The following is a 22,615-nucleotide window of genomic DNA, read 5'->3' as shown; positions in this document are numbered from 1 at the left end:
ACATCACTGACTTTTCCAAAGATCATACTGCATCACCAGCCTTTCCTCTTCACCAATCCTCACATATTCCCTAAAACAGATCACTGTGGAAAGGGCTCTTAAAACCCCAAAGCTCTTTTCAGCAAGCTACAGATGGGGAAAAAAAACCACAACTCCTCACTTAGTGGAATCTTTGCATCCAAGCCAAGGCATTGTGACCTGGTATAAGCTTTTTATATGGGGGATGGTGGTACTTGGGGTCTGCTACTTTTACAGTTTACGCCTTGGACTAATTTACCCACTTCCCACCACAATCTTAATATTTCAATTTTAAAACATACAAAGCCCAAAGCTAAGGGAAAAAGAAATGAGAACACATTCAGGGCTATGTATTTGGACAAACCAGAATTGGATAAAAATGCAAATTTAATAAAACACTGAAGGTGAAACTTCCATGTCCTCTTGTAATTGGTTTCTAAATACATGCCTTGGTCAAAATGAAAATAAATCCACAGTAAAAAAGAAATGGAAGTGCTAGAGTAAGACGGTACCTATATTTAACTTTGTAACTATGCAGTATTATATGAGCACCAGAAAATAAGTCAAAGATAATCCAGTATATAGCCAAAAGCCCATTATCCCTAAAAACATTTGAGATCTGTCCCTATGCATCAATGGCAGAAACAAGTTTCATTTGTTTCTTTGATTCCAGCAACATGCCCAACAACTGGTGTCAGTTTTCATTCTCCTTGAACATTTTGCTTAAATGTTCAACTAATGCTACTAGCTCAGGGTTTCCCCCAAGAGATTCAATCTGTCTGTAAGCTTCAGACTCAAGTTCTTTTAATGTTTTCCGTGTATATTCAAAGGAACCCACATTCTCAAGATAATGTACACAGTATTTTTTTACATCTACATTTTCAGTCCTCTGTCGTAGAATATTCTGCACCTGTGTGCTTTCTGGTCTGGACCATATGGCATGGATAGTAGGAAATGAGAATTTTCCTTCTGTTAAGTCTTCACAAAAACTTTTATTCTCACTATATTCTTTGGAGTGCAAGTTTGCATAGTCATCTCTAATTTGAAAGAAGAGCCCAAGGGTGTTAAGAAGTGGTTTTAAATCTTTTTTGTAGTCAGAGAACAACTGCATGAGGCCCACAGCTAGTCCAAAAAGGCCACCTGTCTTTTGCAGAACCATGGCTTTATATTCTGCTTCTGTAGGACAGGTGTAAGTATCTCTCCAGTAAATATCCAGGCCCTGGCCTTTATGGAGTTCCAACAGCTGGCGAGTAAATACTGTTACAGCATCTGCATGATCAAGTGTTAAAACCTTTTCCAAGCCAAGGAAATACACAAAGTTTGCACAATTTATTACAGATGGTATTCCATAGATACTGTGGGCCACTGGAAAACCTCGTCGAAGCTTTGAATTATCTTCTATGTCATCTATAAGTAAGCTGGCATTGTGCAACATTTCTGTAACTTCGATGATAACCTAATGGGGAGAGAGAAAAAGAGTAATGAAGTCCAGTATTTCACTTTTATATAAGCACATGGCTCATACTTGACAAAAGGGATTATTTATTTTCCTGTCTAAATCCAAAACGTAAAGTGAGAATCAGCCCTTCAGTTAGATCTTATTTCCTGGATGTGTGTTCCCTGCTTTAACATATCAGGTCCAGGCAGCTCACCACTCAATCCTTCTTGCATTTCCTTTGCTGAGACTCATAACTATTAGACCTTGGGTCTATAAACGTTGTCTTGGCATAGTAGCCCAGTCTCTACCTGTACTTGCTACCAATCTGCTCCAGAGACAAAGACTTCTCTTATGTGCTAAAGCAGGATCCTAATGTGGTACCAACCAATACCTTTCCCAGCACTCTCCAAGTGTTTTTAGAAAGTGAATGGGGCTAGGTATGGTTTTGCCAAGCAGGGCTTCTGACTGGTTGTACAGATGCAAAAAAAAAAAATCGTTTTTGTACGAGAACTTTATTGCATGACTGAAGGTAAGTTGCATATATGCAGGTGTTAAGGGGCAGCACCAAACTGGCTGCCCCTTAACACCTGCTGATACAGTTGCTGGCATATATTTGCTTCTTTACAATCTATAATATAACACTATTAAAGAGTTAAACATTTAATGAAATTTACCTTGATGTCCATCCACACAGTTGGTACTCCTACCGTGAGTGACTAAACTAGACTACCTCTGTTCAAGCAGCAAACTTTGCCCACTACAAAATTAATCAATTTTTGACTTTTATTTTTTTCCTATGTGTTGCATAGCAAAAATTAAAACGATACTAAGGCATTACAAAGTACTGGAGCATTTATAAATTTTGCTTCTAGAAAAAAAGCATTTATACTTATAAATCTTATAAATATGCAAAAGTAGTGTATGTTATATGTAGTAAAATAAGTTTGTCACATATATTTCAATATTTTAAATGTTTCTACTTCCTCCCTCATTTTTTCTTCTGCTTCAACATTTCTGAAAATTGAACATCTCTTAGGTGTGTGTTGCTGGCTTGCTCTTAACATGGTACACATAGCTCTCCCAAGTAATTTCAAAAGCTTTACAGCACCATTTGAAAACTTGAAATGTTCAACTGTTTCAGAAAACAGTTTGAAATAGAACAGATGGATTTTGGACTCAATCATACATTTGCACTGTAGTAACATACTCCTGCAGTTATATATGTATGGCTTCCAAGACCAAACAGAAGGAAGTGACCAAAGTGTAGGAAAAGCCAATGGAACTACCTATTTTATTTAAACTTATATCCTGCCCTCTCTGTGAATGGACTCAGGGCAGATAACAGCAACCAAGGATTACATATTAAAATAACTAAAACCATATAAAGCTAAAAACTATAAATATAACATTATGGTGCTATAACATAACAGATAGGTGAGGGGCACAGTAAGTGATAGTACTTAAGTACTTAACTCACAAAGAGGCAGCACTGAACCCAGAAATAGGTTACTATAAAGAGTGGCACATGCGATGACTTCTGGGAAGTTCTGGCTAAGAAGAATCTTATTTTTGTACTTAGCTTCCTCAATTAATCAAAGTCATTCCATTCATTTTGGGTAATCCAGCAGCATTCTATATCTCATGTAGTGATGTTTTAGTATTAATGTGGGTATTTACAGGCAGTCTACATTTTTTATGTTCTCTGCTTCCTAATATGGGCCCAGAAATGATACAGAGCTGTACACAGCCAATGCATCAAAGCAGAGAAATGCTGGGGGGCTGGCTACAAGGGTACCACACCACTTACTCAAATATGTAAAGAACAATAGAAGGAGTCAATATTAAAGTAAAGTACTTTAAAAAGAATATAAATGCCATTTATTAAACAGACCCAAAGTAAGTGATGAATATAAATTACCTGAAGTTTATCTTCAGGAACATTCAACCAGTGATTAAAAGCTTGAGAGAGTTTGGTTCTGACTTGTTTACCTGTAATTAAAAACAATTACAACATCAAAGTTTAATGTAGCTTTGGAATTTCAAATTTAACTTGAGTATAATATTTCTCTATGGATAATGGGTTAGAACTAAGCTCCAAACACAGGAGTTTGCAGAAGCAGATAATCTTCTCCAGGCTGCATTTTGCCCCTGAAGCAGCTACTGAAGGTGGGGAGACCCTACTGAGCAATATGAAGCTGTGAAGAAAACTGGTTCCCTAAAATTTCTTGTCAGGTTTCAACTGCTGCCTGCTTGTGGGTTAATACAGTTCAGAAACAGCCTTGCTAAAGTTAGAGCAAGTTAGCCTTGTGAAACTGCAGATAACACCAGCTGCAGAGGGGTGTCAAGAAGCCCAGTACCAGCTTCCAATCAGCCACATTCCATTCAATTAAGCACCTGCGAGAAAGAGCTGAATCTAACTGCAGATAGTTTTGATTCTTCTCTCCTTGGGAACTTGGTTGTAAGTTCTTGCCTTCTAAACTTTACATGTTGATGAAACTCCGAAGCCTATGCTTGAATGTTTAAAGAAGAAACTGAAAACAATGCCTCACCTCCCCCTAAAAGTTTTAAAGACCTTGCTGAATAGCAGAAACATTTACTTGTGCACAATGAATTATCTGGTGTTTGTGTGAATACAAAGTTATGCCAGTTTTATTATAGATTCACCTCATACATCCTATACCTGATTCCACCTGACCTTTTCTCCTCCAAGTTAAATAAAATATTGTGTTTATTTTGATCTTTCAAAAGCCTCGAGCTTCATTTCAAAAGCAGATTTTGTCTCTTCCCTTAGTCCCCATAAAAAGTCTGCCGTGAAAACGTGAAAGCAATGTCACCCCAGAGTCTAGAACGACTGGTGCTTGCACGGGGGACTACCTTTCCCTTTTTAATATAAAGTGACTGCGTGGGACAGCCTTAGACAAACAAGAAGGAAGCAGGTAAAGGGGCTGCTCAACAAGAAAGAAGACAGAAGAAAAAAATGTGTGTGTGGGCGAGATCGCCATAAATGTATTGCCAAAAACGAAGTACTAGTTTCCTGTCATGAAATTTGAATCACTGTGGCATCTTGTTACATTTACTCAAATGTAACAGAACATAGTATGCACAATTCATTTCAGGTTATGTATTTTTTATCCCATTCGCTATTCCTTTAAAGTGTTTTCGTTCACCTCGGTTCACAACTTGACAAGTTACAATGATAAAATATACAATTAATATCTATAAAACCCAACACACAATTAAAAATTAGACAAATAAAATTCCTTCTGAATAATTCTACCTTTCAGTTTAACAGAAAAAGATAAGCACAAGCTCAAGGCATACATTTACCGGTATATCTGTCATATTAGAATAAGTGGGACTTCAAGTACTGAAGTGGATCCCATTCACTGCATTCTGCAACATACTTTTGATTGAATTATGTTTATGTTTACCTTTAATGAGCACATGTATTCAAAAATATTTCATATATTAGTTGCATGTTTGGGGATTCAAGAAGACTGCAGATTTATACCCTACCCCTTCTCTGAATCAGAGACTCAGAGCAGCTTACAATCTTCTATATCATCTCCCCCCACAACAGACACCCTGTAAGGTGGGTGGGGCTGAGAGGGCTCTCACAGCAGCTGCTCTTTCAAGGACAACTCCTATGAAAGCTATGGCTAACCCAAGGCCATTCCAGCAGCTGCAAATGAAGGAGTGGGGAATCAAACCCGGTTCTCCCAGGAAAGAGTCCACACACTTAACCACTACACCAAACTGGCTTTCAGTAATATTAACTTAATGTTTTAAGTCTTGAAAGATCTACAACACCTTCAATCTCGTTATGGTACACAAAAATATGGGACCAATTATGGAAAAATCACAGACCAAATAGCCCTATCGGACATTTACCATAAATCTACTTCTTTTGAAGAAAAATGGTTCCCATTTATGGAGTATATTTCAGCTCATGATGTCCTACCAGGGAATTCAACTTCTAGACAAATTCTTTCTCTCTGTATCTTTGAATAGAATTATTAATCTTATTTATATCTTACTTTTATAATTGTTAATGTTATTCTTAGTTCACTTTCTTTATTTCATATTTCTTATCATCATCATGGGGTGCAGTGAGACAGTACCCTCAGAATCAGCTTTTGAAAAAATATTTTGTGTATTATTTTGGTTAGTAAACTTGGTTATATGAAGTGGACTTTTACTCTTGACAATATCATTATGTTGAATTTTTCTAATTATATCATACAGGATTTATTATGCTTATATGCTCAGTAATATATATTGGAGGTTGTTAAAATGTTTCTCCATATATTTATTCTGTATTGTCAATATAGCTAATCAATAAAATCTTTGAAAACTTAAAGTCTTGAAATATCCAAATAAAACTTAGCCATTGTATTAGGTGCAAGGAACATGGTAATTCATAATTACTCCAACAAACAGAACTGCCATTTCACGTAATCACTAGATTTATTCAGACACAGTTACCTATTCTATATAACTATATAATACTCATATTTAAAAGCAAGAACTCAACTGAAGTTTTCCATTCCATAGGACAGCATTCTGTTAAGAGCTAACATATTGCAACAGGGCATAATAGGACAGTGAGAGGCACCTGACATCACACAACTAAAAAATTACTGATTGCAATAGGGCCATGTACAAGTTATGACCTATCTCAATAACGAGTTAACCCTGAATTATGGGAAAACAAAGATTTTAGTTTTCTCTAAATCTTGGAAACAACAATTATGGTCAGTCCAGGGAAACCCTATTGAACAGGTCAAAACTACCAAATATCTGGGGATTAATTTTTCCTACAATGGGAGCTGGGCAACCCATCGTAAGTGCGCTCTAACAGTGGCAAGAACTAGTGCCCTGGCTATTGCCCGTTTTTTTTATCTGAAAGGGAACCGATATGTCCCTATGGCCCTAAGAGCTTTCAATGCAAAATCTAGCCCCCAACTCTTATATGGCGCCCCCATATGGATCAGCGCCTTCGACTACACCACTGAAGGCCTACAATCCTTTTTGAGGAAAATACTAGGATTACACGTGTTCCTTATGCTGCAATTTGCATGGAAACTGGACTGTTGCTGCTGGAAACTCGCGCCTGGCTTTTGATCTTTAAGTTTTGGCTGCGCCTTTTATTTAACTCTGATCAGAATTCTTTCACCTTTTTGAGGCTGATGGACCATCATGCATCCAAATGGTTGACCCTGATCCAAAAGAAAATCACATCCATAGGAATCTCCTTGGATGCATTTTATCTATCCTCTGCTCCTGCGTTATTCCAATCCATCAAACGCAGACTACTAGATATCCAGTTGCAACGTCTGACTGAGGCAGCTCGGAAAACTTGCTCCCCAAGCTATCTGGGTTTATCCCAAACTCCTGGGCTTTTAGCTCCCTATTTCCTCTTTTTAACTGATCCTCACCAAAGAGCAGCACTCATGCTGGCTAGATTTAATGCATTACCATTGGCCATCCTCTCCGGAAGATACCACAGAAACCCCCGCAATCTTAGATGATGCCCTTGTAGCCGAGTCATCGAAATGGTCCCTCATGTTCTTCTGGACTGCCCTTTCTATAGCAGTCCACGAGCAAGATACCTAGATGCTCTGCTCTCTGACCATCAAGGCCTTTCTGACAATGCCAAGGTTCGCTTTTTACTCCACGGGAAACACAACTTTGTCACTACTCACGTTGATTGCTTTTTACAGGTTGCGATCCAAATCAGAGAGGCTTTTACTCATGCATAGCCCACAGCTATTTTATGTCATTTAACTTTTGCTGTTTTTTTAAGGTTTTATTATATTCTATAGTGTTATTGTTGGTTTTAAAGTATACTGTATTCTTATATTAATGCCAATAAAGGTCTATGGTATGGTATGGCTATAACTAGAAAATTACTGATTGCAATAGGGCCATGTACAATACTCCATTTTGTCAGAAATCAGCAGTGTGGAATGCAATTCTATCTTGCTACTAATCACAGACACCCAAGATAGTCCTATTTTTTTAACAATCTCCTGCAGTAGCAACTCAAAAGGAAAAATGGCATGGGTATTTGCAAAGCTAAAATATTCCATTAAGCTGGTTGTGCCCTAGGCTGTGATACAACTTTATCACACACATTTCTGATCATGTTACAGTTATGCTAAATACAGAATTAAGACCTTCCTCCTTATTTTGCTATACTGCAAATTTTGTGCAATCTTACACAAAAATAATAATAATAACTTTTATTTATATCCCGCCCTCCCCGCCGAGGCAGGCTCAGGGCGGCTGGTACTTCTGATTTGGGCTACTAGGCACCAAGCATTTGTAACTATATCAGTTTTTAATTCTAAAACACTATGTTAAATTTATATTTGAACAGTGCTCAGCTCTATGCTGCACTTCCAGCAGATCCCAGGGAGGCTGTAAAAATCCTAAAGCAGTGCCTGAAGGCAGTTCTGAAGAGGGTGTGGGCTAATAAACTGAAGCTTAGTTTCAAGAAGATAGATGTGCTTTTGGTGAACAGAAGGTCTGACCCACAATTTAAGGTGTCACCCATTTTCGATGAGGTTACACTCCCCTCGAAGAACAGGTCCGTAGTCTAGGGGTGCTCTTGGACTCAGGACCTTATGAACCTGTCCAACCACCTGCTTTAGATGTGACACACCTACTGAGTGGTAGCACCAAAAGTTATTAAGGTACACATTGTCAGCTACAGTCCTCATGCAAAGCAACAGCTCTCTCCTGTTCTATACGTGCATTAAGTCTTCAGCATGTTAGAACTCTACCCCTTCATAAAAATATTTAAGATCAATAAAATGTGAACAGAGACTTTTCTAATTAAAGGAATATAAAGTGTAGTTACACCCATTTATTATAGGTGAACAGGTAGATGCCAAAAACATTAGGTTATAAGTTTATCAGACCACACTTCAGAAACAGTTGTCCTTTGAAAGTAATAACATTAAAACCAATTTGCTTCAAATAATCGAATGAGGATCAAAGAGGAGAAAACAAAGCCATACATAAAATCTGATTATCATCATATTTATTGAATTTATAAACCACCCTCCCTGAAGTACATCACATAGAACACAGTAACAAATGAAAAGTAGTAAATTAATAACAGCTAAACAAATAAAATATATAATACAACATATAGTACACAGTCAATGGCATACAACTTTATCACTCGCCCACAGGGTGTATCCCATGTAAGGGGTCAACAAGGCATAATAAGAGGCCATGGTCAGGAACCATTGCTACCCTCAACCATGGCCTGGTTGAACACCTGTTTTTCATGCCCTGCGGAATTCAGCAAGTGTAGATGTTAGTAGGTAGAGTGTTCCACCAGGCCCGGACTTCTTTTGGGCCAGGGATCACTAGCCAGTGTCACCTTAGAATAGAGCTCTTTGGGGGGCATACTAAATGAGGTAGTCCCACAGGTATGGCCACAGACCATTAAGGCATTTGAAGGTCAAAACCAAAACTTTGAAGTGGATCAGGTACTCAACTGTACTGATAGAATTATGTAGCATTTATTAACCTAGAAAAGCCTTGCCTAGAATAAAATGTTTACTGTACTGCAAAAGCCAGAAATACTACATGGACAGAAAAATAATGTATGGAAAACCAAGGAAGAATTACATTAAGAGCCAAAATTAGTTTTAACAGTATGTCAAAGGCACTTGGTGCTCCCTGTAGTATTTAAAATCCACAAAGGATACAATCAATAAAATAGTAGACTGGAGTACTAAATTGGGAAGGAAATGAAGTGATGATTTTTGCTAATACGTTAATAGCAAGTATGGAAGGAAAACAGGATTAAACCTCTGCTAGCAGAAAAGGGAACTTCCAGAAGTTCACTCCTCCCAATGCCAACCACCCCATTTTGCATCCACATACTACAGGGAAAAACACTACCTCCCAAGGATATGGGCAGTTGACTTCCAATAGTGCTATTCCACTCATGTTACATAAGATCCACCCAATTAAAACAATATATTTGCTTTTAGCAAATAAAATAAGTATTGGTGACAAGTCTTTTTTAAAAAGTACAGAAAAGAAGCAAACTGAACAAGTATAAGAAACTGGAAAGCATAGAAACAGGTAAAATGATCTAGAGCACAAAGTACATACACTAGGTATGACAAAACAGTCTTCATAAGAAACTTCTGCTGATGAGAATTCAATTATCTTCAGTAAAACATACAGACACCTACAGAGTGCAGTTCTACATGGTCTTGAAGCATGATCAGTAAAATGAAAAAAATGGAAGTATTTTAACACGGCGCTGCAGAATAATCTGCAAACGAAGTTGGATAGAATAGAAAGATACTTTGAATAGACTCGAAGAATGACAGGGAGTGATGCAAGGAGACAACATACATATGACAGGATACTATCTGAAGTGGAGGACCATTCTTGAAACTGCAAGGTATCAGAAGGCCACCTTGATAGTTACGTAAAGCTAATGAAGCATAGATCATCACTCAAAAGACATGGACAACTTACTGTCTCCCTCTAGACTGTGCTGTTTGGGGGGGGGGGGGTATGCATTGAAGCCCAACACATGAGATTGAAGCACCTGTCAGTTACTGTGCAGAAAGCTGAACAGCAACAAGTTGCAGGCTAGCAGCTTTAAACCTGCACAAAAGGGGCTCCCTTCTAACTACCAAAAAAGCTTTTCAAGGAATCAGGAGACAAAAATCCACAAGATGGGGCTGCAAAGAGTATGTAACTGAGCAAAAATGACATGTGTTCTTCCTTGCACCAGTAGAAAAACTGGTATAATCCAGCTTTCATCCTAAAAGCAAGACTTTCACTGGGAGCACAGAGCCACTTGCCAGACAGGGACATTTGATGTTGTTCACTGAATTTACACATGTGAGTGTAATGTCATATCAGCAGATTTACTGTACTGCTAAAATGGCAACCAGGCAAAGTAACAGCAAGGCAACCCAAGCGAGACAGATATTGTCTAGGCTAAATTGTTTCTCTTTCTCCTTTAAAATAAATAAGGGTAATGATGCTGGTTTTGCTAACACTTTCCTCTGATCCTTGGAGCTAGTATTCAATTATTTTGTTTATAACTCTTTCTCCTCAGCAGGGACCCAGAACAGGCTACAGTACCAAAAAGAGAAAGAAAAACAGAGGTGAGACAAGATCTGGTCATCCCTGTCCATCTGTGCCAGATCTTCTTTCCAGTTCTAGACTATAACCCTTAGAAAAAACTCTTTGGCTGACAACTAGACCTTAAATACCTACATGTGGTAGGGAACACACTCAGCCATACCTTATCTAGCTGCTGCCAGCAAGGTAGTAGGCTCTCCTTCCACTTCTTTCCCTGTCAGTACAGTATATGAAAGTTAACCTAAGACGCTAGTCCTGCAGTCAGTGATCCATCCTGAGCCTGCTTGCAGGGAGGGTGGAGTATAAACTTTAAAAATAAACAAATAAATCACAGGACAGTTATAGTAGCAGCTGGATCTGACAACTGTCTTCTGGAAACGGCTAAATTACAAGAGGTTTAATTAAACCAGAAAGTAGTTTGAGAGGATTAAGCTTTACGATTCATGTGGAAGTTGGAACTCTCTTAAATATTCTGATGAATATGGCATGCATAAAGGACTCTGGAACACTACAAGTTCCCATGTTCAGCAGCTTCATAATGTGAATCCAGCTTTTACTACTATTACTTCTCAGCTAGAAGCCACTGTTTTATACAACTAGAAGAAAAATGCTTCTATTTATTGTATAAGATAGCTATTATAATAATTCAAAGTACTTTCATGAATATAGGATGAGGGAGACTTGTGTGAAAAGGATCTAGGCGGTCTTAGTGGACCATATACTGAACATGAGTCAGTAGTGTGATGCAATAACAAAAAAGGCAAATTCAGTTTTGGGTTCTATCAACAGACAATACAGTGTCCAGACAATGCAAAGTGATGGTATCACTCTCCTCTGGTTAGACCTCACCTAGAGTACTGTGTTCAATTTTAGGCACCACAATTTAAGAAGGATATAGACAAGCTGAAATGTGTCCAGAGGAGGGCAACAAAGATGGTGAGGGGTCTAGAGGCCAAATCCTACTAGGAAAAGTTGAAGGAGCTGAGTATGTTTAGCCTGGAGATGTGATGACTGGGAGGTAATATGATCACCATCTTCAAGCACTTGAAGGGCTGTCATCTAGAGCAGCGTTTCCCATTTACTGGGTCCCGACCCAGTACCGGGCCATGGCCGCCTCTATACTGGGCCATGGATGCCTTCCAAGAGAAAGCCACGCTGCCCATATCCTCCCTCCATCCCGTTGCTGCATCTCTCTCCCCCTTGGCCTTTGCCCCACCCTCCTGCCATCCTTCCGCTTCACTCTGGCTGGGCGCAGGCTTCTGGGGACGTCGAGACTGCTGCTGCTTCAGCCACTCGGCCTGGGTGTCGCTCGTTCCCCCCTCCCCCGCCATCACAGAGACCATCGGGGCTGGCTGCAGTTCTCCTGGCAGCTCCATCATTGAGCACAGTGGAGCCTGGCCAGGGAGGCTGCGCCAGGAGGACGTGTTGGGTGGGACAGCCTGCATTGCTGCTCCTCGTTGCTGCGTTGGGGCCCCACTGGACTCGCCAACAGCGAGGGACAGGGATGGTGTGTGCCCAGTGGGGTCCCAACGCAGCAACAAGGAGCAGCAGCGCAGGCAGTCCCGCTCAATATGTCCTCCCGGTGCAGCCTCCCTGGCCGGGTTCCATAGCATCCGATGACGGCGCCGCCAGGAGAGCTGTGGCCAGCCCCGATGATCTATGTGATGGTGGGGAGGGAGAAGCGACACCCAGGTCGAGCAGCTGAAGCAGCAGCAGCCCTGACATCCCCAGGAGCCTGCGCCCGGCCAGAGCGAAGTGGAAGGATAGCAGGAGGAGGGCTGGCCTGGGGGAGGGGGCAAAGGCCAAGGAGGGAGGGATGTAGCAACGGGATGGAGGGAGGGCTGAGACACAGGCAGAGGGGTGAATGGGGAAGGGAGAAGGCATATGGGATGGAGGTGTGGGGCAATAAAGGGGAAAAGACTGTGGCCAAAGGAAAGCCTTATTTCCTACTCCTCCCCTCTGTCAGTCAGTCTTTTCCCCATCTTCCTTCCTTCCCCCTCTCTCTTTCTGTCAGTCTTTTCCCGTCTTCTCTCTCTGTCAGTCAGTCCCTTCCTTCCTTGCCATTGCTGATCTGAGTAGACCAGGGGGGGTGGGGAGGAAGAAGCTTGAAATGCCCTGTCATTTCATGTTTTCCCAGGCTGAGAGCATTATATATTTTTAGTTTTCTGCGTGTGATCCTTGTGCTTTTGCTTGATGTTTTATTTTTAAGATTGCACTGCAAAATCCCACTATTCTCCTACTTTCCTAAACAAAATATTGCAAGAGTTTTAAGCATATTTGTACTTTCCTGCCTCTTGGCTCCACCCCCAAATTTTAGTGAGCTATGAAGGAGAAGTGTAGAAATAACTGGGCCATGGGGGGGGGGATTTGGGAAACCCTGATCTAGAGGATGGTGTGTTGTTGTTTTCTGTTGCCCCAGAAGGTCAGACCAGAACCAACAGGTTGAAATTAAATCAAAAAAGTTTCAACTAAACACCAGGAAGAACCTTCCTGACAGAGTGGTTTCTCAGTGGGAACGGCTTCCTCAGGAGATGGTAGGCTTTCCTTCTTTGGAGGTTTTTAAACAGACTAGATGGCTATCTGACAGCAATGCTGAGTCTGTGAACTTAGGGGGAGGTATTTGTGAATTGTGCAGCAGACTGCACTAAATGACCCTGGAAGTCTCTTCCAACAAACCCACTCAAGGCTGTAAAATGCTGTCTCATTATGCTCTTCAGTAACATGGTTGACAAAAGGACATCTCAGCACACAATAAGGTCTTAAGTTGTCTTGACCCGCACAGGAGAAACTGCAGAGTAAGAGCAGGAAGCGCAAATCCTCACCAAAGTTTGTCAAACAAGTTAACTAAAATAGACAGCAAGTTAGCAAAAACGAGCAATGGCAACATGGTAATGTCAAAAATTAAAAGCAATAGCTGCTGCTTTTGGAGATGGAGAAAACCTAGCCTTTAGACAAGGGGTGGCCAAACTGCGGCTTGGGAGCAACACATGGCTCTTTCACACATATTGTGTAAGGCTCTTGAAGCCCCCCGTGCCCCACTGGCTGGCTTGGAGAATTAATAAAGTTAAATTTGCTTTATTTCCACCTCTCCTTGCCTCCCTCTCCTCATCTATTTGCCTGCTTTTCTTGTCTTCAGGCTCTCAAGCATCTGACATTCATGACTTGTAGCTCTTGAACTTCTGACATTTAATCTATGTGGCACATTAAGCACATTTGGCCACTCCTGCTGTAGACTGAAAAGAAATCCTGTTAAATTGCAATCAGATGAGTAGGACTGCTACATCAGATGCCTACTGAATTTAACAAATTAAGTCTTACCTGGTAGTTGAAGTAGATAATTATATGGCTCCAACAGAATTCTTTTAGACGTTTCTTCTAATTGTTCCATTTTATAGGTTTCTGTTTTGATGGGTGATTCAGTCTGTTTAGAAAAAAGGACTAGTACTGTGGTTTACATGTTTCTTATAATACATACAGTTCTCACCATAGAATATATGGGATAGGATGCAGGAGAACAAAGTACGGGAACAATTACAGTCTGCAGGCCAATATGAAGACATTCTTAAGTGAGAATTATAAAGCTGGAATTGATTTAAAGGCTATATTTGCATCTTGCCAACAACAAACTTAAAAGTAAAAGGACTGCAAGACAAGTAGACTACCAGATTTGTAAGGCAGCAATATGAAAACCCTGAAACACAGCCTTATTGCACACCTCCAAGTTGTATAAACCTTTCAAACTACAGTACTGCTCAAATCTTATTTACCATTGTGTCAGAATTCACATTCTCATGCATCCCAAAAGATTCCTGGGTTTAAGAAGTTCATATTTTCCAGCATTATCCAGGCCTGTGTGTTTTTTTTCCTCTACTTGCCCTTACCTTCAGTGTTTTTGCTGCACTGCAGATAAAGCTGCTTCACATTGAAACAACCTCATCCAAGCTAAATTCAGAATCTGCAATAGCAATATGGTCCCACAACAACTCAGCAACCACTTTGTGTTCCAGGATATTATTTGCCAGTTAACAGAATATCTAATTGCTTCCCAATAGTTTCCTAGACACTATATGCAGAAGAGACAGGCACAGAAGAGATAAGCACAGGACAGTTTAAAAGTTCAGCTGCAGTGAAACGAAACAAAACTTTGTTTAGAAAATACCCAAATTTAAATCTTCAAACCCTTAGAGACCATGCACTTAAATTGGTTTAGACTCATTCAAATTAATTTTAAACAGCAAACTGTATTCATACATTACATTTCTGCAAAACTGATGCTATGGTTTTATATTGTGTGTCAAAATGTTCAACATCACACAATAAAGCAGACGCATGACTGATAATTCAGAAAAAAACCCCACATAGTTGTGGCCAAACACGCAAACTGTTCCAGATATTTGTTTTACAGACATTAATAAATTGTGTACTGAAAGCCAACAATACTTCCAACACTAGGAATTTCATAAGTACAAACCCCCACAAAACTACACCGCCTGTAATAAAACGGCGTCATAATCAAACACCAAAAATGAAAGACACATTCTAGAACTTCAGCACGTCTCCAAATGCAAGCGGATGAAAGCCGTCGACAGCACCACACTGGTTCCATGCGCACAAAGACGCAGTCAAAAGGTGGGGTGGAAATGCCGCCCTTTTAAATTGACAAACAAAAGGCAACACTGAAGCACGTTCACAAGTTACTGACCTGCATTAAACTGTTCCGAATACCTACTCGTGGGGAAATGACAGTCACATTATATACAGAAAGGACAGTCATACACAGGCTCCAAAGTAGTCAGCCGCTTCTACTTCGCCATCCCGCACAATACCAGGAAAAAAAAACCTATTGCGTCCTTTTAAGCGAAGCAGGCGTCCCTTCTTTATAAAGCTCGGCAGGGGAAGGCGGAGCCTCGTGGATACGTGCTTGAGGAAGCGAGGGGGGGGGGAGGAGGGATAATTGGAGGAGATATGAAACCCGGCACTTCCTTTCTGGCCCATTACAGCAAACGCGCGGAATAGGCGGGGCAGGAAGGGGCCCCTCATAAAATATATGCCTCAACAGCGGCGACCATAACCTACCGTCGCCTCCACCGCTTCTTTTAACTGGCCCGGACTAACCTCGCTCCACCGCTCTTTTTGGCCCGCATAAACTCTACCCCAACAAGCACAAAGCCCCACCCCCTTCCGCCTCAATCGCCACATTCTCCTGATGGGGGAAAATACGCCACCGGGACCTTTCGGCGCAAGCGCGAGCTCCTCCTCTGCCCGTTTAATAAGCTCTATTTGGTTCTCCTTCCCTCCCTCCCTCTATCCCCCGCCTCTATTTTCTCATTCTCCTCTTTCCTCGATGCATCCCGGGATCTGTAGTTCCGTTGGAAAATAAAGTCCCTCTCCATGCAGCGGCAAACAGGGGCATGAAAAACCATGTTACCCAGAAGGCTTCGCGGCGCCGAGTCTCTGTTTCCATAGAATTGGTCTGAGAATTACATCAGTGTTTCTGATAGAGAGGCTAATAGCGTTAAAGAGCAGGCGGGCCCTTGTGCGGTTAGAGGCCAATAGCGGACAAGTAAGGCGGGGAGGGGGCGGGGGTTGAGCTGTCAGTCACTTTCGGATCTAGAGGGGGAGGGGGAGTGAACAGCTTGGAGCGGAGCCGCTGCTGTCGCCGTCGCCACAGGGCTTCGGACGAGAGGGATTGGCCCCCACCATTGCAGGGCGGGAGCTGCCACCGCCTGTCCTCTCGGCCGGCCAACGATTGTTAGTCTATATTCGGGATTTCGGCTAGAGGATCGAGTCCTGTGTTGGGAGGAGGCTCCATCCTCCCCCCCACCCCCCACTCGCAGTTAGGGGGAACCCGCGAGCGGGCGGGCGGGCGACAGCCGCGGAACAAAGGTAACGTAGCCCGGAGGAAGAGCGTCTCAGCCCCCGTGGCCGCTGGGCTCCTCGGTGGAGGCCGAAGCTGTTTTGTAGGGGCGACGCGAGGGAGAGAGCGGCAGACGCGCTTCTGGTTTGTTGTTTTTCTCCTTGTTGAGGAGGCTGCGGCGGGACTCGCTGATATCCCCCTCCCTTCTTGATCCAGAGCCTTTGGGTCTCCGAGGAGGGAAGGCGGCGAGGGGGTCCTGGAGCCGCCTGTGGGGGCTACAATGGAAGGAAGCCTCCTCGCCATTCCTCCCCCCGCCCCGATCCCCTGTTTTTTCGGTCGCTGACCAGCTCTGGGCAAGGAGCTGCGGCTGTTGCTGAAACTCCTGCCGCGGAGTCAGCTCGGGGGGGGGGGGGGGACAGGTTGCTGAGATCTCCTAACCCGGGATGCAGAGGGGCCGCGGTAGTGGGGGGGGGGAGCGACGAAGAGGAGGAGGAGAGCTGGCTTACTGAGCCGCCCCCATCTTCGCTCCTTGTCCTAGTACAATGGAGAAGCCTCCCCTCCCGCAGGGAAGTGTGTGTCTGTATGGATGAAAAAGCGCCTCAGTCGTGGCTGGACACCCTTCCCCCGAACCTGCTCCTCTTTCTCACCTCCCTCCCCCCCTTACTTCAGGGACAGGCGCCACTCCCAGGGAGCCGAAGGAGAAGGGCTAGTGGCTCTCAGGCGGTACCCGGAGAGGGGTTTTGCAGGCGGGGGGTGGTGTGGTGGTAAGAAGCGGTTGTTGTTGTGGCAAGTTTCTCCTCTGACAGAAATGGCGTCAAAGGCAGCGACTGAGGGGGAAGCCGAGCCGTGGTGTGCGAGGCTCGGAGAGGAAGCGGCCACTGTAGCCGGAGGGGAGATGATGAAAGGGGGTATGTGTGAAGGGAATGAGAGAGGTGGGCTTGAAGGAGATCTGGGAGAAAGCTCTTGCAGAACCTTTCTCCCCCCCCCCCGCCTCCCCCGAGCGCGCCCCGGTGAAAAGGGGGTGGTGCGGTGGCTCAGTGCTTTGTTTTAAATTTCAGGTCCAACCTCGTCGGCTCAACCTCTTTCGGGTTTTTCTCCTGCAGATCGAGTTCATCATGAAGGTAAAACCGCTCATCGGTGGGGGTGGCGAAATGGGGACCCGCGGAGAGTTAGGTCTACCCTAGCTCCACTCTCTGGTGTGAGGCTTGAAGCTTTATCCAGATTTAGACCGCAGGCTGTTATGCTGAAGGCTTGTTCGTTGGCTTGGCTTTTGTAAACTCGTGTTTATGCCGTGCTGAGGGCGCATGGTACATTCTCTGTTCTGAACTTCTTCTGCAAAAGAGAACGGACATGGCTGCCTGGCCCAGCCTTAGTAGTTTGGCAAGGAAATAGGGGGCATTTGCTCTCCATTGTAAAGTATGGTCGGAATGAAAAAGCTCCCTTAAAGCAGTTGAGCTTTTCTCAGTTGAGGTTAAATATGTTTAATCTTACTTTCCCATAATCTAACTCCTGTTGAATTAATAATCCTGAGTTTCTGGAAGTGTCTTTAAAATATCTGCAGTAAAAAACTGCTTGCAAGATGTAGAAAGACTTTTTCCCCAAAACACTTTCAAACATGGTTGCATAGAATGAGTATTCACATGACATGTTCCCTGTATTTGAAAATCACTGACAGCTGGTGGTCTGTATCATATGCAGATATTATAAAAATATTCATTTTACTTGTACATATGTTGAAATGACCATTAGGAAAACTGTATTCCTCATTTTAAAGCTTGCTCCATCAATAAACACATGATATTATACAGAATGTTATTATCTAAACATTTAGCCTGAACCCTTAATAAGATTCTTGCATGGTAATAAATCTGATTCCTTGGCTTTAAAAAAATCTGTTAAAGGCAGTTTTTGAATAACTGAAAAAGGAATATTGTTGAATATTTAAATGGTATGCACTGTCTACCATCTTTGTTATTAAATATTGTAAGCTTCATCTGTCGAGTGAGGTCTTTCTTGAAGGATGTAGATATATCTGCAATTATACATCAGCTGTGCCGGAAACACTAGGAATAACATCAAATCAAATATTTCATACTATTTAATTGGTAGTTTTCAGTAAATACACTTTGTCATGAGTCTTCTCTCTTTCAATGCAATAATCACTAGTCATAAAAGAATAACTTGTGAGTTCTTTAAAATGTATCAAAATCTGTATTTTATATTAAGGTTGTTTTGTGATGATAAGTGAAAGCAGTAGTCTTTAGTCATTCAGTAAGAAAGTAATCATTTAAAATATACAAGGTTGTTCTCCTTGTATGTATGCAGATATGGGAGTTAGGCTGAAATAGTTGTGATGAGGCAGTGTGGTTACCGCAGGAATCTGAGTTTGTAGCCATGCGGTTCTGCACGAGATACCACTAATCAGAAGAAACATTGTGATACATCCTTGCTGTGTAACAACTTTAAAACTGTGTTTTGTGTAGGTAAATCTTTGAATTTAACTGATGTTTTAAAAAGTTCTTAGGATATGTGTTTGCAATAAAATTATGGTGTACTTCATTCTTCAGAAGTGAGTGTACTGGACAATTTAGCATTTGAGTACCATAGCAAGCTAGTTTTATTTCATATTCCTATTGCAAGTGACTTTTCAATTAAAAAATGCAAGATCAGTCACTGACTACAGAATTTTAGAGAACTCTGATTATGAGAACTAGTTACTTAGAAAGTGTTTACTTTTCTGGATTGAAAGGGTGGTGAGGTACTTAGAGCTGGCACTTACTTGTTATCGTTTGAAGGCACGCCTTGGGCAAGAGGGCACAAAACTTTTGCTACTCCAAAGAAAGGAAGATCTGACAAAAAATTATATCCTCACTGCTGTAAGCTTTATGAGTACAGGAGGAAGAAATTACCTTGGCTGGTCAAAAGCCTATCTTGCAGTGTTGTTCTGTGACTTGTCAAGATGCTTCTTTTTGTTCTACACAGAAGACCCACTATATGCCTCCTTGCCCTTTTTATTTAGCTCTGTTAGAATTTGTGGGTTCCATTTATTTATAGACAACTAATATATTGTTTAAAACTTTGTTACAGAAAACACCACCACTCTTTCCTGTCTATCTTTTCCTTAAAAAGCATGATATAGTATGTTCATATCAGTGTTGTGAGGTTAAGATGGTCTAGCCAAAATAATGAGACAGGGTTTTTTTTTAAAAAAACACCTTGTTAATTTAAAGTATTACTAGAGTAACCTTGATCTATAAAGTGACATGGAAGGTGGTGCTTAAGTAAATGAGAATAAGCAGTAAAAAATTTAATAGGGTGAGTGGACTCTGATATGTTAGGATGAAATTAATTATAGAACAATACACTAAGCTCTGACTGTTCCATCAAGCAAAAGAGGCAGTGGTGATGTTCAAGGCTGTGTCTAGAAACTCCACTTTTGTTCCCAGATTTCCTTTTGTCTTTTTCTTTTACTTTTGTAGCGCAGTTTTTGTTCTTTCATGGATAAGTACATAGTCAGATCTAGAATCGTAGATTGTGAAAACAAAGATTCAGTTTGCTGATTCTGACAGTGAGTAACTTTTATTAATAAGGTGAATTAATATTCCCCCAGGAGCTTCTGTTTGAATTCAGTACAATTAATCCTTTTGTGTGAGTGAATATATGGTATAGAATCCAATAAATTATAGTACTGTGTTGAATCCTGAAACAATGGATGTTTAAATAGGTGTTAAATATGTCTTGTCCCTTTTCCCTTTAATCACATGCTTCTCATAACCAGATCAATAAACACAGTATGCCAAGAGACAGCATGAACTACTGCAGTAATTTATGTGCTATGGGGATTCTCAGATATTTCCTTTGGCTTTTACAGTTTGCAAGGCTTAGGAGCAAGAATCCCATTTCTTGCTGAGGAACAAGTTTAATGCACTTCTCTGATATCAAAGACACTGATTCAAATTTATCTACATGTATGAAAGGAGGCAGTTGCCTTGTCATTGCCTTTTTAATCAAATTATTATTATTATTTTGTTGTATGTAGCTCTGTTGCATAAAATCAACATAGTGTAAGTGAATTAATTTGTACCTACTTTCTTCATAACTGTCTGCTAACGGTCATACATACAATAATTTAGTACATCTGTCTTTAGAAAAATGTAGGGAATAAGGCTTCCAAACTGACATGCACTTTTGTTGCTGACTTGTAATGCAGTCTACTCTAAAGTATATGCTTAAAAATTAAAAGATGTATTGACTCCTTGATAGTTTCATAAATTAGGTTGTGAGATGCTTGTTTATAAACTTTCTGAATATAACGTTTTAAATGTTTTATTTTATGGGTGAAGCTTAGCTGTCACCTAGTCTGAGTGGATTGATTACTCTTTTGATTGGATTGTGTTACAAAGACAGGCCAGTTTAAAACATCTCTTCTCCTTTTGCCTTTTTGTTGTTTGAAGCCTTTAATATAAATTAATCAGTTTTATGGATTTACACTTCATACATATGGTAAAGTGAGAACTGGTTTAGGAAAGTGTATGCTGGAATAATTTTTTAAAATTCTCTGATGCACTGCTGAATTCCTGCTTTATTTTGCTGCCACAAACTAACATGGTTACCCCCATCTTGGATTAGCAGTTTTTAGAATTCCTTAGCATATTTTAAGATGGTCACACAGGACAAATATGGATTACTTAACATGTAATGCATTTCTTGAAGAGCCCCGTGGCACAGAGTGGTAAAGCTGCAGTACTGCAGTCGGAGCCCTCTACTCATGACCTAAGTTCGATCCCAGGGGAAGCTGGTTCAGGTAGCTGGCTCCAGGTTGACTCAGCCTTTCATCCTTCTGAGGTCGGTAAAATGAGTACCCAGCTTGCTGGTGGGAAAGTGTAGATGACTGGGGAAGGCAATGGCAAACCACCTCATAAAAGGTCTGCGAAAACTTTGTGAAAGCAACGTCACTCCAGAGTCGGAAATGACTGGTGCTTGCACAGGGGACTACCTTTACCTTTTTAATGCATTTCTTATATGAGTTTCCTATATGAGAGTGTATGTTCCTTGTCTGTTTAGCCATAGGAACATTCTGTAGAAAGCTCCCAAGTAGCAGAGGATTCAAACAGCATGTTCATGTGGAAAAAGAGATGTGTGTTGTGCAAAAGTAATATCACTATCAAAAATCTGTTGTGTGAAATGTCTTTTAAAAGTCTTCTTTTTGATGAGGGTATATGATAGCACTAACTTTAAAAGCACCCTTGATTTGATATCTCTGCCCATTTTCTTAATGATGTCCCCTTTTATGGATGCACTCACATGACTTGCTCTTGGAGTGAGCCACTGTAATTTTTTGTAGGGCTGTCTTTAGTAATATAATACTTTAAAGGTTTATCAGTTGTTCTTGATGGTGTTTCTATAAAAATGACCTGAATTGAACTACTACAGTATTTTAGTGGCTTCAGCTTTCTGGCTGCAGCACACATTAGTTAAAAGCTCAATTATTCTTGCAGACAGTCTACTGCAAGTTTAAGAATTTTGTAACACTGCACTTTTTCAACCCTATTTCTTCTGCACAGCTGGCTAGAATGAGAATTTGTTCAGGAGTATGGAAGCAACTTGAAATAAGTTGAAGAGAAAAGAAAGTAAATACCTATGTGATGCTTGATTGTTGAGTTATGAAAGTAATTTAAAACAAATAAATACTTTTGCACCCTTTCCAACCTGCCACTGGCCCTTTTTCAACTTCTTCATGCTTATGTAATTATTATGATAAATAATAAAATAATACTTCTACAAAACTGTTGTGGTTTGTTTTACAAATTCAAGTACTTTAAGAATAATCAAAGTAAAGAGATTCGATATCTGATAAGATTTTAGAAAATAGTTACAAGAAGAATTTCTGAAAGGCAACGTGTAGTTTATTGACTACTGAAAATCTACAGATTTGGTTTCTGTATGCTACCCAAGCCATTATTGTGGCTTCAGCATGTACTTTTCTGAGCATCATGGCACGTGCAGAGAATTTTGGAATGGAAGAGGCATTGCTTCCTGCTTAAGAAAGTTATATGCTGTAGAAGGGGAGGGACGGTAGCTCAGTGGTAGAGCATCTGCTCGGTAAGCAGAAGGTCCCAGGTTCAATCCCTGGCATCTCCAACTTAAAAGGGTCCAGGCAAGTAGGCGTG

General features: G+C 41.1%; 2 protein-coding genes across 6 annotated transcripts in view; one reads left to right on the top strand and one right to left on the bottom strand.

Annotated features, from left to right (window-relative positions):
- Positions 1 to 387: 387 nt before the first annotated feature.
- Positions 388 to 16,113, bottom strand: GGPS1 (geranylgeranyl diphosphate synthase 1). Of its 3 annotated transcripts, none has more exons than XM_060243137.1 (4): positions 16,017 to 16,113; positions 13,907 to 14,009; positions 3,375 to 3,445; positions 388 to 1,474 (listed from the first exon to the last, which is right to left on the bottom strand). In XM_060243137.1, the coding sequence occupies exons 1-4, from the start codon at positions 16,050 to 16,052 to the stop codon at positions 713 to 715; spliced, it is 972 nt and encodes a 323-aa protein (XP_060099120.1). In that variant the 5' UTR covers positions 16,053 to 16,113; the 3' UTR covers positions 388 to 712. The 3 variants fall into 3 exon arrangements, with proteins under 3 accessions (XP_060099120.1, XP_060099100.1, XP_060099109.1); XM_060243117.1 differs by lacking the exon at positions 16,017 to 16,113 and adding an exon at positions 15,665 to 15,882; XM_060243126.1 differs by lacking the exon at positions 16,017 to 16,113 and adding an exon at positions 15,291 to 15,803.
- A 63-nt stretch (positions 16,114 to 16,176) lies between these two features.
- Positions 16,177 to 22,615, top strand: part of ARID4B (AT-rich interaction domain 4B) — a 176,088-nt gene continuing 169,649 nt past the window's right edge. For 2 of the 3 annotated variants that reach the window (XM_060243107.1, XM_060243100.1), the window contains exons 1-2: positions 16,212 to 16,474; positions 17,504 to 17,566. In XM_060243107.1, coding sequence (XP_060099090.1) covers positions 17,561 to 17,566 — 6 coding nt within the window. In that variant the 5' untranslated portion in view covers positions 16,212 to 16,474; positions 17,504 to 17,560. Of the gene's footprint in view, positions 16,475 to 17,503; positions 17,567 to 22,615 lie in introns of all 3 variants that reach the window. The other variant, XM_060243094.1, reaches the window with a different exon arrangement.

The sequence above is a fragment of the Heteronotia binoei genome, chromosome 1, assembly GCF_032191835.1.
Source record: "Heteronotia binoei isolate CCM8104 ecotype False Entrance Well chromosome 1, APGP_CSIRO_Hbin_v1, whole genome shotgun sequence".
NCBI classification, from domain to species: Eukaryota; Metazoa; Chordata; class Lepidosauria; order Squamata; family Gekkonidae; genus Heteronotia; species Heteronotia binoei.
The sequence above is the reverse complement of the archived record's forward strand: the minus strand, read 5'-3'. Positions and strand labels throughout refer to the sequence as shown.